Source organism: Oryzias latipes, chromosome 24, assembly GCF_002234675.1.
Source record: "Oryzias latipes chromosome 24, ASM223467v1".
In the NCBI taxonomy this organism is placed as follows: Eukaryota; Metazoa; Chordata; class Actinopteri; order Beloniformes; family Adrianichthyidae; genus Oryzias; species Oryzias latipes.
This window is the reverse complement of record NC_019882.2, coordinates 4,487,510-4,502,834: the sequence shown is the minus strand read 5'-3', so window position 1 is coordinate 4,502,834 and position 15,325 is coordinate 4,487,510. Positions and strand designations below refer to the sequence as shown.

Sequence of the window (15,325 nt, the reverse complement as noted above, 5' to 3'; positions counted from 1 at the left end):
TTTCTATTTGTTCCTCAATCTTCTGTCAGCTCTGGTGTTTGCTTTGTTTTACTTGTCCTATTCAAAATTTCCCATTGCTTTTGCATTGGAATGAGTCCATCATTAAACATTTGACATTTTCTCTGCTTTCTCTGCATAAAATGTGGGCCTCGTCATGAGGAATAACGGTCAAACAGCGTTCAGTGGTCTGCAATTATGCTTTTTTTAAAGCAAACTAATTAAGGCCTCTAAGTATACCTTACTTTGTTGACAATAGCCTATAGACTTGAAGTTTGACATTGCACAAAAATACCAGAAAACAAACGGTTTGTCTGCAATTAATATTTGTTTTTGAGGAAGTTTTCTTTTTTCCAATTTTGTTTATTAAAAAACATATTTCAAATGTGATTATGTTAAAAACTAGATTATATTACAATCTTCTATTTGTGTTTTACTACTGTTGCTTTATAATTAATGCTACAATTCAGAGTGCAGGACAATGGTACAAACTGTTTTAAGGCTTCAGAAAGGTAATATCTCCAAGTATCTGGATGGCTGAGGAAAAATAGGGGGAAAATGTGTGTTTTCATCAGTTCTATGTTTTGACAATATATTATAATTGAAGGAAAATAATCAAGTTTGCATCAGTTTAACAATTAGTCGCCACTTAACCACTTGAACAATATTAACATACGTATATTTCCCCACTTTTATTGTGAAAAATAATCTTAACAATGTACTGCTGGCTTGTCTCACTTGACCCAGAGAAACGGTGAAATCGTATGGTTTCTGTCTCCTCGTTGCTACTTTACCATAACACCGATGAAGAAAATAAATGCAAAGTTTGCAGCCACGCAGCCGGCACACACGCAACAACCAACAACCGGTTATGCAGCGGCGGCGAGCTGCAGTTTTTCCGCGATAACGATTTTGAAGAAGTTTGTCCATCAAGGCCCGCCGTAGTGCATCACCCGCAGCTGCCGCCCTTGCTTCCGGCCACTAGACAGGAAGCGTGTGGAGAGAAGTATCAAAACAAGGCATCTTCACTGACATTACTACTTCATTCCACGTTTTTCTGTTGCCGTCGGGTCCTGTCTTAACCATGGACGGCGTGTCGCCTGTTCTGAGGTCTTTTAGTGAACAACTGACCGCAGAAACGTTTATCGATGACGGGGTGGAGACAGTCACTTCAGTGGAGCAAGTAAGCCGCAAATTAGCTTAGTTAGCTTCTGTGGCTAACAAAGCTGATGAATCTGTGTCTGACTGTTTTAAAATAACTTTTTCTTTGCCAAAGTTGTTTGCTGCTGTCATGTTTTTGTAATAAAAACAGAATTAATAATTTAAAAAATTAACTTTTACAGTTGACCACATATATAGTATATGTGTATATTATATTTAGCTAGCATAAAAACCGTATTCGGATTAACTTCTTGTTATTGTAAAACTTTCAAGGCAACTATCAATATTTTTTTAAAGTCCATTTTTAATACAATGACTGGAGCAGTTTACTTAAGAGCGCTACTGCACACTAAATACTTAATAATAATAATAATAATAATAATAATAATAATAATGTTTTAACCCAATTTTAAGGTCAGAAGGACTACTAACGTCTTGTTTTTTTTATTAAAAAAGCAGAAACAAAAACATGACCAATTCAAGAATTGTGTTAAAGTAATTGACTACCCAAATATTTTAAGTGTATCTGTAATATATCTATTTTTCTGAATAAATTTTATTTTGAACTACCCTATTTAAAAAAAACAACAACAGATTTTATTATTTTCAACGTTTTAACAAAATTTCTATATTGTAAAACAAATGCTATGTTCAGTTTTCAAAAGGAGAATTTGCATCATCTGGTACATGTTTTGATGAGGATACCTGCTCATAAACATCCAGAGAATGTGAAAAGATTCACTTTGTTTGTTTGCTTTTAATATTACAATTAAATGCAGTTTTAGCTGATGGCAGAACCAAACAAAGAAGAGATGAATAGAAATGACTCTTTTTGGTATTTGTGTAATTATAGCTAATGATAGCAAATTATATATTTATTTTCTTTTTGATAGAATCAATTCAGAATAGATTATTTTTTTCCACATATTTACAAATAGAAGTCAGTGTTAAGATGCTCTTTTAGATGTCTGGATAATGACATGCCCATTTTTTGATTGACATTTTAATTTAATAAATTAATTTATCTTATTATTAATAACACAATCTATTCTTTTTTTCCTAGAAAAAGGTGGAGTCCAGCATTAAAGAAGTTATCAGTGTTTACAAACAAATTCATAGCTTACCTGAGTAAGTACACATTTTCTGGATAAGCTTTCCTTTTCACAGAGACAAATGAAACTTCTGGAGGCTGCTAAAAGCATTATCACTGTTAAGTCCAGATTGACCTGGTTGAAGCATTACGCGGGCTAAACTGTTGTCTTTTTTTTTTAAATATGAGAAGCAAAATGAAAGTTTTTGCCCTCTGATTCAGGTTACAGATAATTGTTTTTTATTATTTACATCCATTTGGCAGAAACCTAAGGTCAGCTAATTAACCTGCTAATTAACATCCAAATTCAGATTTTTATCTGATAGATATCGGCAAGTATTAACCCGCAGCTGTGCAGGTTTTTAAAAATATTTACTACATTTTTCACATCAAACATTTTTTTTATGCCATTTACCCCGTCCTTGCATTTGGAAACCTTTTTTTTTTTTGTTTGAGCGGTTTTTGTCTGCTTTTAATGATCCAAAATGACACCTGAAGGCATCATTTCTGAAAAGGAACTGAAGTTCCTGCAAGTACGGAGAATGGGCTCTTTAAATGTCAAAGTGTGTATACTTTACAGCAGATCTCTGCCAAATGATTCCTGTTTTGCTTTTTTCATGTGGCTTTGTGTGTGTTTCTGAGAAGTATGGCTCCGTGTCCACTGTTTTTCAATCAGGATGTGCTGGTGGTTGGCCTCACATAATTGCTGTTTCCATGCACTTTTCTTCACTACGTTGTTTGCCAAATGTCATCCTCGCCGCTATCAGCTGTCATCTCCTCTCAGTGGGATGACTCAGCTCATTTCTATGACAACTGTTCAGATTGGTTTCTACTGAAACTGCAGGTGGAGACGCTGCAGAATTCATGCTATTAGGCTCACATTTGTTTAGTTTTTTGCTTACATTTGTTGTTGTTCAGTCTGCTTTCTTTTCCTTTTTAAACTTTCTTTTTATCGTGTGTTTTCCAGTCATTATTATTTAAACACATGGAGAAACAGACACGAAAACAGTTTTATTTTATTTTATTTTTAGCTGTAAAAAACACCTGTTAGTTGAAGTAGGCCTCCGCAGATCATTTTTCCCATTTTTGTTGAAAGTGTATCTTTTTCTATTTAGTTTAGTGCATGTAAAGCATTCGTAACATAGTTCTGTTTCATTTTTATTCATTTGTTATTTGTTTTAGTCTTTGAATATAAATTTTGTTTTATACTTTTGCAAGTATTTGATTTATTAGATTTGGAGCTATATAAATTTAGTTTTATAAATGAATAAATATGCAGAAAAAAACACTTTTATCTGAAGGTGTTTGAGATTTTTTGTAAGTATCGAGCCTTTTTAATTAAACGGCAAAATTTGTTGAAGTTGTGACCTTTACTATTTTTTTCTGCTGCTTTTTTTGTTATTTTTTTAATCGTAACATTTTTTTCTCTTAAAGACCAACGTTGTTGCGGGATCAGCACTATCAATACCTCAAAAAGGGCTTACGTCACCTATCGGACGCCTACGAGGTGATCTCTCTCTTCACTGAATTGATGCTTACATAAATTCAAAGCATTCTAAGAAAACGTCTTGATTCCACTATTGCTGTGTGTTTGTGTAGTGTCTGGATGCCAGCAGACCGTGGCTTTGCTTCTGGATTCTTCACAGTCTGGAGTTGCTGGAGGAGCCTGTTCCTGCGACGGTCGCCTCAGAGTGAGTCACAAACAAAATCTGCACCTTCAGCCTCACCGCAGAAGCACTTCCAGGCTGAGTTCAATTCAACGTCACTTCAGAAACAGCATTAGTTTGACCTCTACTGCTACTTATTCATTAAATGTCCAGTTTTTACCCTGAGAATACACCTTTAGAAACCTCCAGAGACTTTTCTTGATCATTTTTATGCATAAAATCTGTTTAGTTTTGAAAGAAACGCACATCTGTTTCCTTCACAACCCAAATCACAAAAAAGAGTTTGATTCCTGTTCAGTTTAATGTATGATTCAATACAATTTGATTACATTTATTTTGTTTCTATTTTCCACTCAAAAATAATTTTATTTGGTTCAGATAAACAATATTGGAAGTTTAAAAAATAAAAATGAAATAAAACGTTTTTTGTGATAATGTCCCACTCCTCCCTCCAGCGTTTGTCAGTTCCTGGCTCGCTGTCAGAGCCCGACGGGCGGCTTCGCCGGCGGCCCGGGTCAGTACGCTCACCTGGCGCCGACCTACGCCGCGGTCAACGCTCTGTGCATCATCGGCACAGAGGAGGCCTACAGTGTTATAGACAGGTACGGTCATGATGGCGTTTCTGTCTGATTCGATCCTTTGAAATCTCTGCTCCGACCGAACTGGGATGGCGGGTTTTGTCCTCGGCTTCCTTCTGCATGGCTGCGTTTCTTTTTGATGTGCTGAGGATCTCCTTCCTTTCCTTTAGAGAGAAGCTGCTGGACTTCCTCTGGTCGCTGAAGCAGCCGGATGGCTCGTTTATGATGCACGTTGGAGGGGAAGTGGATGTCAGGTGAGAGGTCACATGATCCTGTTTTTTTCTCTCTTTGAGTTTCTATTCGTCTGCATTAATCCCAAATAAAAAACATGAAGGTGTTTTTTTCAGACAAACTCACTGATGAAAATTGTGTCATTGTGGCCTTTTTCTGACGATGGAGGACATCTATAAAGAAAATTAAGTGGAAAATCACATTTCTGAGTATGAATTTTATTTTTTCTTCTGAAGCAGGAACAAAACAAAAAAAAAAGTTTGAAAAAGAGCGTATGTGTGACGTAGAAAATACACAGAGCTGCCATTCTGATGCATCCACCTTTAGACGACTAGATCCACGTTCCTCTTAGTTTTCCTCGTCTGGCTCCAAACTGTGGCTAGACAGCTCCAATGTTGCTGTTAGCTGGTGAGGGAGCACGCAAGCAGATGGGTGATGACTGAGGGGGCTGTGAGCAGAAGTGAGGTCCATGCTGTTTGACGGTGTTTTCAAATAAATAGGCTGAACCGCTGTGTACTTCACCCTCTCTGAGGCTGTTTGTATTTGTACTGTGTTTGGGGCAAAATGATGGGTGACTTACTAATTAAATCGTTACATGTGGCTTGTAGACAGGTGTGGCTTGTGTGTACCAAATGACTTATCCTTTACAAATTGGGGGGTGCGGCTTGTACTCGGGTGCGCTCTGAAGCCTGGAAAATACGGTAGTTTTTTTTCTGCCTAAGACTGATGTTTCGTCTACATTTCTGTTTGTAGAAGTGCCTACTGTGCGGCGTCTGTGGCATCACTTACAAACATCCTAACCCCCAAACTGTTTGAAGATACCACCAACTGGATCCTCAGGTACATCAGCAACAGCAGGAAAAGCTACATTTGTTCCCCTTTTTTTTATTATTTCTTGTTGTGAGGAGTTTTTTTGTGGTTGTCTTTTGTGCTGCAGGTGTCAGAACTGGGAAGGTGGTCTCAGTGGAGTTCCGGGCCTGGAGGCCCACGGCGGTTACACCTTCTGCGGCACCGCTGCACTCGTCATCCTGGGAAACGAACACATGCTGGATCTGAAAGCCCTACTGGTGAGCCAACCCTCCTTTTTCATGTGAACTGGGCCTTTTGGACCACAAAAGGAGCCCGAACCGGACAAACACAGAATGTACGCGACTGCAGGACCCCCTCTCACCTGTAGGGGGCGTTGAGTTTGTGAGTGTTGTCTCCGCAGAGGTGGGTGGTCAGCAGGCAAATGCGCTTCGAAGGAGGGTTTCAGGGCCGCTGTAATAAGCTGGTGGACGGCTGTTACTCTTTCTGGCAAGCTGGAGTCTTGCCTCTGCTCCACAGAGCCTTATTCAAAGAGGGTGAGGATGCTTTGCTTAACAAAAACGTGACGCATTTCTCCATAAATGATTTCAGTTTTTCTTCTTTTTCAGTCTGGATTATTTAAAGCATTATTGACAAAGAATATACAATAGATGATGGGATGCGTTTTTCTTTGTAGGAGAGTCTGAATTGAGTCGGAACCAGTGGATGTTTGAGCAGAAGGCCTTGCAGGAGTACATCCTCCTGTGCTGTCAGAACCCCACAGGGGGTCTGCTGGATAAGCCCGGAAAGTCGGTATCTGCCCTCGGACCGTCTTTGTGAAATCAGACGACGCCTTTCATTCTGTGTTCTGACTCTTTGTGGTCAGGTCCAGAGACTTTTACCACACCTGCTACTGCCTGAGCGGCCTCGCCGTAGCACAGCACTTCGGAAACCTGGACCATCATCAGGAGATCATCCTGGGCAAGGAGGAGAACCGACTGGTGAGGGAATTTCCAACCCGACTATTTCATGTTCTTCTACTTCATCTGCAAGTTTGAAGCTCTAAATAAAACCCTTAAAGTCCCACCCTGATCCTCTTTTAAGCCATTTTCAAAGTGTTTAGTTATGATGATGCCGTTTTTAGGCAAAATCAAAAAGCCTGCGTTGTTTTCTAGGACTTAGACTGTGTCCAAATTCCCTCCCTAATCCCGAACTACTATGTGGGAATATGACATCACTGAATTCACTAAGTGAAAACCTAATTAATATGAGCATTTTTGCAACGATCATTTATAAATACAAAGATGAAAACGTTCATATTTTATTGAAAAAATACATTTAAATAAATGAAGTGAGCATCGATGCACACCGGTTTTTCACAGACTTCTGAAAAATTTCTAGAGCACTCTATTTTGGAATTGTAGATTCAGACAGCACTACAAAATACCTAACTCACTATTTAGTGCACTAATGAGTAGTGAAGAAAAATTTGGACATAAGCCATAGTTTCTGCAGAGCGGCAGGAGTTCATTGATTAAAGAAAAACTCAGAAATGAAGTTTTGAGCTTAATTGTCTTCACATATGTGAAGAAAACATTTTTAAACACAATTTTAAAATGGACTAAACAAAAACAAAAGAAAGGAGGGAACCTAAAGAAGCAGAAATGATAGAAAATGACTCAGAAGAATTCATTATTGAAGTAGACTAAATGACTCTTTTGAAGCACAAATCTGATAGAATAATTAGAAAAAGTTGAGAAGATGACGAATCTGTGACTTTAAAACCTGTCATTTAAATTGAAATGTTACCCGCTGGACCTCTAATGTCCGGTTTGGTTCGGAATTATCTTTTTTTATTATGATTGCAAGCTGCAATTTTTTTTTTTTTTTTGCAAGTTTTAATAATCAATGTATTCAGTAAAATGTGTTTAAATAAATATTCATTAACTGGTCAAATGTTTTTAGTGCAAAGAAAAAACAAGAGAACAAAAACACTATTAGAAAAAGATTTCTGATGTTCTCATCAGAGGGTTGGAAGAACGTGGAAGAACGTGTTCACGGTTCTAAACCCGCTCTGCTTTTTCAGGCGCCGACTCATCCGGTCTACAACATTTGTCCGGAGAAGGTCGCCGGGGCTTTGGAACACTTCCTCAAGCTGCCTATTCCAGATGACAGCAGACACGTGGGGGGGTTCACCGGCATCAAGCCGCCCGCCGCCGCCGCCGCCCCCCCCCTCCCATGAGCCTCAGTCGTAGTTCGACCTCAGCAGAAGCCTCACTGTGATGGAAAATCAGCTGCTCATGAGTGTCGGGCTCACCCAGAGAGCGGCGATGTGGGCTACAGTGAGCTAAAGTGAGCTGCCATGAGGACCAGCAGCAGAGCAGAGCAGCCACAGACCTTTACAGGAGGAGTTAGTGCGTTAAAAACGGCAATAGTTAAACCTTTTGGCTGAACTCTTGCTTTCAACAGTTTCAGCTGCTCTAAGTGTTTCTTTATTAGCAATGGAAGAAATAAACCTTTGTACTTTGCAGCAACTTTCTGAGCTCGTCTTCTGTTTTTATGCATTAAAACTACATTTAGCAAACGTGGACAAATGAGTTTGTGGACTTTCTGGAGCTTCAGCTGAAATATTTCAATTCTAATTTTAGAGGCTGAAAGCGATCGTTTGTGTCTTTTCAGAGCCAGTCTGTCCATTTTTAACATGTCAATAGAAAAATCAAGTTGTAAACAAGAAAGGACAAAAAAAATTGAAGAGTTTGTATGAATTATCCCTTGTGCTATCTTAGATGACCCCCCCCCCCTTACATTGACATGTTCTCCCTACCATGATGAAGGTGGATAAAGGTGGAAAGATTTCATGTAGATTTCATGGACACCAGTGAAGATCACAAATCATTGAAGAAAAAAGGTTCAGAGCACTGTCTAGTGGGTCTAGATGACCCAACTCCCAATGTTAAAGTGCCTAGGAGGATAGCACAAGGGTTACAGTGGGTCAACTGAAACTTTCAAAGTGTTTTTCTTCTGATTGTCTTCAAACTTAGGTTGCATAAATCACCTGTAGTTCCTGTTTTTGTTTTTTCTGAAGCAAAAAAAAACAAAACACCCCGACCCGTTTGTCCAAACTTAGCCTGACTCTAGACAGCCGATGCAGGCTTGGATCGGTTCCGTCTTCAAAACAAAACACTCTGGAAGCCAGCAGGGTGTCGCTCCACGCATCAATCATCCACACGTCAAATATCTGCACCTTCCTCAATGTGCAGCTTCAAGCTCAGGAAGATAAAATGGAGAGGACAGAAAAGATCTTTGTTTTCTCAAAGAAGGGACATTTCTAGCAAGAGAGTTTAACCTGGACAGACTTTCTGAAAAATCTATTATGACAAATCATCAAGGTCCCAGACCATCACACTACCACCACTATGGACTATGGTAGTAAATGCTGTCATGGAGTTTATTTTTGGCCAAGACAAATGTTTCAGTTCTTCTGATTTATAAATTCAAACGACAGATTAGGACTTTCACGATGCAGCAACAAGTTGTAACCCTTGTGCTATCCTAGGCACTTTAACATTGGGAGATGGGTCATCTAGACCCACTAGACAGTGCTCTGAACCTTTTTTCTTCGATGATTTTTGATCTTCACTGGTGTCCATGGATTACATGAAATCTTTCCACCTTTGTCATGGTAGGGAGAACACGTCAATGTAAGGGTGGGGTCATCTAAGATAGCACAAGGGTTACAGATACCACAACTGCCTCTAATCTGTGCCCCCTAACATGAATGGTTAATAAAACGACCTACGTTTTTATTCAATTGTACTTATTGCAACTGGCACCAGATAGTCAGAAAGGTAAAAGAAATCTGAAAGTAGTTTCTAATGTTGTCCACTAGGGGGAGCCAATTGATCAAATATGGTAAAAAAGGTAGGTTAAATGAGGATTTGTCTGTCATTTTCAGCTTTTAGCCATTAGAACAGCTATTTATAACTATAAATATGAATGAAAAAGCAAATTCAGGTGCTGTAAGGACTTTACAGCAAGTTTGGAGTAATTGTATTATTTATCAATGATCTTAGGCTGTTTTTACTTGTGAAAAAAAGTCTTTTTTGCTGTTCTTAAAAATATTTTTAAATGAAACAAAGCTATCATATGAATTAAAATAGAACCAAATAAACGTTTGTGAAACATGTTCATCAACTGACATGAACAAAGCGGTAAAGGTATCCAATTATTTATTCTTAATTTAAATATGAAATTCTGTGTGAAGCTTTTTTTCTTCCAAAATGATGCTTTTTAAAGAAAACGATTGTGAAACACTGCAATAAAACGTAAAGCGTCTGTTATGTTCGTACAATTTTCCATTCAACTGATGTCACAAAACAGACCTAACAGCTGCCTGCGTGCATCACTCACACGATAAGTCTTACAATAAATGACATCCAAAACAAAAATAAAACATAATATAACACCAACATGAAGCGTTAAAGTACAAGACAGTTCACAAACCATTAACATGACCTTAAAAATGAGTCCCCTTTGTCGTATAAAAGGTAGGAGTCAAGCTGTGCTCATTGAAGCAGGAACTGCTGTGGGAAACAAGTTTTGAATCAAACAAAAACAACTACCAAATGTTTTTAATAGGAAAAGGTGAGATTGAATGAAGTGATTCAAAATTTTTGACAAAGCTCGAAGAATTTCCCGCTGAATCACTTGGATGTGCAAAACACGACATCTACGGTTTGCTTTGCAGCTGTTTGAGTTCGATCTCCACAGCTTGGAGTGAAATCTGTTCATCAGAGGAAAAGGTTGCAGGAAAAAAGAACCGCCGCTGATTAGTTTGTCTTGTCCTCCCCTCAGTGCAAAACAAGGCCAGGACAGTCCCACCGTCTAAATCCACGTTTCACCTGCTCAGGGGCCGATTTGATTTGTGAGATGTCCCCTCCTGGAGCCCCTCCGAATGGGAATTCCTCAAGTTTCTGGCACTTTTTGTTTCTGTGCAAATGCAAAAACAAAAATCCCATAGTCCCTCACAGGAGGAGCAGCGAAAAAGTGCCTCTTTTTTTAAATCTAATTTGGAAAGTCATCAGTAACAAAACTAGAATCTCTGTTAAAATAATAGTGATTATATAAAAACACAAATGTTTACATGATGTACATTTACTCTTCAAAAACACACGGCTGTCTTTAAAAAAACCTTAAAATTGCCATCATTAGTTTGTAAACATTCAACTCTGTGTTGCTGCTTCCAATCTTCTGATTTGTCTTTCTTTCAGACAGCCTTGTTGGTGAGTTTGCAGCAGCAGCAGCAGCAGCTGCAGCAGCAGCAGCTGCAGCAGCAGCAGCTGCAGCAGCAGCAGCTGCTGCAGCAGCAGCAGCAGCAGCAGCAACACAGTGTTTACTGATGCAGGCAGCATGTTGTCAGACGGGACACTGGAAAAGAGTTCAGACTCTGGACATAATATTGCAGTGTTTACAAGACACGTTTTCCGATTCCATCCAATGTCAACCACATTTACGGCTAATCCTTAATCCTGGACCTTGAGGAGGGACTTTAAGTGAACGGTCATCTGCTCCTGGCTTTGGCTGCTCTGCTGTGGCTCCTTTTGTCCAAACCAGTGACTGGGGGGTTTGGGTAAGACGCTGGGCGAGGGCGGCTCGCTGAATTTGGCGCCGGCGTAGATCTTCTCTCCATCTTTGAGGTTTTCTGATGGAGCTTCAGCAGGAGGGTTGAGGATCTTTACATCGCTTGAGGTGTGGAGGGGTTTCTTTAGCTCGCGGCTCTGAGGCTGCTGGGAAAACAGGGATTTCTTGGGATGTCGGGCGTCGTTCTTCTTTGCGCAGGGCGACGTGGTGGGCGTTTGGCTTTGCTTGGGTTTATGGGTGTGGTGGACAGTCTGGTCATGTTTGGACAGACTGCGAGAAGGCTGGGGTCCAGATTGGACGTTCCCTCGCTCCAATCTGCCACTTTTGGGTTTTAGGAGCTACAAAAAAAAAAAGCATTGAATTAAAAGAAGTGCAGAATAATTGGTGCAGGTTGCATGAACATTAAAAAAAAAAACTTTATTTCATCCATATCTCTCTTATTGCAATATGGAATGGGCGAGTACAGCTCCTACTTTTTTTTAATTAAATATTTACTTTTGCAAAATACATTTTGTATTATTATACTTTAAATATTTACTACACAAATATTTATCAACTACATAGTAAGAAACAATATAGGATTTTTTTTATAATAAAAGCTCTTATAAGACCAGAAAAGGCAGAATATTTCATCTTTTATTTATTAAACACAAATCCACAAAGATTTTAAATTAATTGGATTATTTCAACAATATTTAGAAGGGAAAAAAAAAGACTTAAAAAATGTTGATCTGTAGATTTGAGGTATAGATTTGTTTATAATGTATCAGTCAGTATTAATGAACAATAGAGAATTATGTGTGTAGATCAATATTATTATTTTTAAGTAGAACATTGTCTATTAAGCTAAACTTCATGATAATTATTTACTTTTAATCTTCGATTTAGTTTCAATGTAAAAAGCAAAAACATTTGTCTTTCTGTGAAATTCTACTGGTGTGGAAAAACCCCGACATCACATCATCTTACCGTCTGTTTTGATCGACCTTGTTGTAACAAGAATGTTAAAATAAATCAATTACCAATACGCAATTCTAAAGAAAACAACATACAGGAAAGAAAAGTTTCCACTATAACAGGTCTGAGTTGTGAGCGGGACTGAAACTGTCCCTACTTGCCAACACCCATTTGTTTACACGCTATCCCGCTAGTTTACAGTCCCTCACGCCCCCCCAATAGAACATCACCGTTGCAAGCAATATTGGCGGTTTCCAGATGGATCCAGCTCAGACGAGGGTAAAGGAGACGTTCACGGATCTATTTGTCTGCAAGCGGATGCATCAGAATGGAGCTCAGCACATTTTTTATGTTACAAATCTTTCTTTTCCAGAGGGGATCTTAAAAGTACCATTAAGGAAAAACTAAGCTTTTCTCATCAAATGCATTTTCATTCATGGTTTAACATGCCAAATAATTCATAATTAGCAGGATTGTATCAATTTAGGCAAAAGGTTTTTACTGCAACATATTGCCACAAAGTTAGTTGGATCTATTAAGTATTAATTTATGTACTATTATGGAATCGATTCATGTTAGAGATGAAGATAAACACCTCTCGTTTTTAGCAAAAAATAACTAAGTCTAATAACTGAGGTGTGTAGCACCTTTCATGCACAGAACAGTCAAAGTGCGCCATTATTATTGTTTGTTTGTTTTTTTGTTGCAGTTTCCTTATTACACTGCTACTGAGTGCAACTTCCCAGCATGGCTCAACAGGCCCAATGAGGAAGTAGAGCAGACCTGCACAAACTGGGGGTTGTTTCTGCGTCACTGCAAAACTCCAAAAGAAACTCAAAGCAACAGCTGGGCCAACGTAAAAAAGAAGTTTCTACAAGAATAAGTGGGGGAAATGGTTATAAGTGGGTCAAATGAAACCGTAACTTTTAGGAAGTTGACGAGATTTGAAGCTACCGGAAGCGCTGCACAGTTCTTTAACTTGTATTTTGAGGTTACCTCTTTTTTGGTTCCTTGTTTGACATGATGAGGAATATGAGAACCGACAGGAAGACTGATTTCAGACGGAGAGGAGCCCGTCGTGGCGCTGCTGTTGTGGTGGTTGTCGGAAAGCGGGACGCTCGAGCAGTTCCTCGGGGGTTTGTGGTGATGCAGCGGCGCCGCGGTCCGCAGCTTCCAGCCTCCCCTCTTCAGCAGCGCCTCTTTTGTTTTACTTCCAGCATTCATCCGATCGGTGCCGAAAATGAACGCGTGGGGTTTGCTGTTCTCGACGTCAACGATGGCGGCGGCGTCGCCGAGTGTAGGAGATCCATCCAACATCTCTTGGCGGTGGATGAAACATAAACAACTCGTCTGCCAATTTTCGAACCGCTAAGCTAACGACGTCACAAGCTAACTCTCTTAGCTAGGCGTTAGCTGAACAGCTAAACACACAACCTGAGCCACAAGAAAAAGTAATAAATATATTTCAACGAAACAGTTAACGACAAGGTATATCACTTTAAATTTTAAAATCACTCCTACAGTTGTAAAATTGCGGCGTCGCGTCGTTGTTTGCTTCCTCTGAAAGAAGCAGTTGTAGCTTAGTAAAACGTCACTTCCGGTGTTGTGCCATCAACGATCTGTCCTTCATAAACAAATTATTTTAAGATAAAAATTCACGTTAGTCACGTAGCAGGTATTTATTTTATAATATTATCATATTATAATGACAAAGATTTGACTAGTTAAAAGTAAAAGCTTACGTTTTTAAGTTACGTTTTTAAAGTTAGTCATGCTTTTATTTTTAAAAAAACACTTAGAAGTATTAATTTGAACAAATTATTTAAAAAAAAATGCTATTTCAGTGAAATAATAAAAGAAACATAAAAAACAAATCTAAACTATATTGAACATGAGCAAATCAAAACCTAAAGGCTTTTGATTTACTTTCAAGTCCACAAAATTCAGATAATCAACACAATGTAACAAAACAGGGTTATTGCCAGGTAAGCCATTAATCAGAGAATATCTAACATATTGCTCTCCCTACCTCACCCACTGTACTGAAGATTGGGAGTATAATTACAATTTTACATTACATCCATTATACATATTTCTCTGCAGAGGGAAGATTGTCTCATAAACCTGGCCAGGGTGGCCCATTCCCCAAGCTTAGATTAATACTATATTGTATCACCATTGCTAAAAATTTAAATATGCACACACAATACCAGTTAAATCAGGAAATATCAAATATCTAGGTATCAATTTTTCCCCCAAACTATCAGAACTGGTGCAGCTAAACTACACCCCATTACTGAAAAACATACAGGACGATCTAACACGCTGGACCAACCTGCCTCTGTCCCTTATGGGCAAGGTAGCCACAGTAAAAATGAAAATCGTACCCAAAGTTAATTATCTCTTCTCAATGATTCCCACACAACCGCCATTAAAATGGTTCAAAACATTAGACTCATCCATATCAAGCTTTTTATGGAACAATAAACCTGCAAGAATTAGTCTAAAAACTTTAAAATCTGCAAAAAGCTGTGGAGGATTAGAATTACCTAACTTCCACAATTACTTTCTTGCAAATAGATTGCAATACATCTTAATATGGTTAAAAAATAATCCAGAAACCAACTCATGGTTAGACTTGGAACAGGCGTTATGTGGAAAGATCAACCTATCAGATCTTCCATTTATTAGCCAAACAGTTAAAAAACAGGATTGTTTCAAAAGTACTAATATAAATGCCACTTTGACAGCCTGGTGGGAATTTCTCAAAATATCAAAATCATCAATTCAACCATGCAAAATGACACCCATCTGGAACAACCCAGACATCCTCATAAACAAAAAAATTATCCACTTCCCAGCTTGGCAAGCAGGGGGCATAAAACAACTAGAGCACATAATTATTGATAGAAGATTCATAACTCCCCAGGAACTTCAAGACAAACATGGAATAAATAACTTCTTGGAATATCAGCAACTTAAATCAATTATTACTAAAAAGTTTAAATACAGAGACAACGATTTAAAGCTACCAGATGTAGTTACCACTCTGATCAATTTCTCAATGAATAAAACTCTCTCCAAAATATACAAACTTTTATGTAATTTAGATAATAATATTTCACTTCTGACAACAAAATGGGATGCGGATTTGAGCATCAGCACAGATGAAAGTTTTTGGTCAGAACTTTGTCTAAACACCTTTAAACTGACAAAAA

At 38.5% G+C, this 15,325-nt stretch overlaps 2 protein-coding genes across 2 annotated transcripts; one reads left to right on the top strand and one right to left on the bottom strand.

Moving 5' to 3' along the window:
• Positions 1-947: 947 nt before the first annotated feature.
• LOC101160126 (protein farnesyltransferase subunit beta) lies at positions 948-8,096 on the top strand. The gene is made up of 12 exons (XM_004083407.4): positions 948-1,180; positions 2,222-2,286; positions 3,683-3,755; positions 3,848-3,939; positions 4,371-4,517; positions 4,664-4,747; positions 5,478-5,564; positions 5,662-5,791; positions 5,935-6,067; positions 6,208-6,319; positions 6,397-6,511; positions 7,597-8,096. The coding sequence occupies exons 1-12, from the start codon at positions 1,082-1,084 to the stop codon at positions 7,750-7,752; spliced, it is 1,293 nt and encodes a 430-aa protein (XP_004083455.1). The 5' UTR covers positions 948-1,081; the 3' UTR covers positions 7,753-8,096.
• Positions 8,097-9,722: 1,626 nt separating this feature from the next.
• Positions 9,723-13,713, bottom strand: LOC101171877 (proline-rich nuclear receptor coactivator 1). Its single transcript, XM_004083541.4, has 2 exons — positions 13,104-13,713; positions 9,723-11,488 (listed from the first exon to the last, which is right to left on the bottom strand). Exons 1-2 carry the CDS (start codon positions 13,422-13,424, stop codon positions 11,033-11,035), a joined length of 777 nt encoding a protein of 258 aa, XP_004083589.1. The 5' UTR covers positions 13,425-13,713; the 3' UTR covers positions 9,723-11,032.
• Between the last annotated feature and the right edge of the window lie 1,612 nt (positions 13,714-15,325).

Bases quoted from the DNA above. Each gene is read 5' to 3' on its own strand.
- LOC101160126 (XM_004083407.4), top strand. From the start codon at position 1,082: ATGGACGGCGTGTCGCCTGTTCTGAGGTCTTTTAGTGAACAACTGACC. The intron at 5,565-5,661 runs GTACATCAGCAA...TTTGTGCTGCAG, and splicing joins ACCACCAACTGGATCCTCAG to GTGTCAGAACTGGGAAGGTG. The intron at 6,512-7,596 runs GTGAGGGAATTT...CTGCTTTTTCAG, and splicing joins GCAAGGAGGAGAACCGACTG to GCGCCGACTCATCCGGTCTA.
- LOC101171877 (XM_004083541.4), bottom strand. From the start codon at position 13,424: ATGTTGGATGGATCTCCTACACTCGGCGACGCCGCCGCCATCGTTGAC. The intron at 11,489-13,103 runs GTAACCTCAAAA...TTTTTTTTGTAG, and splicing joins AACAAGGAACCAAAAAAGAG to CTCCTAAAACCCAAAAGTGG.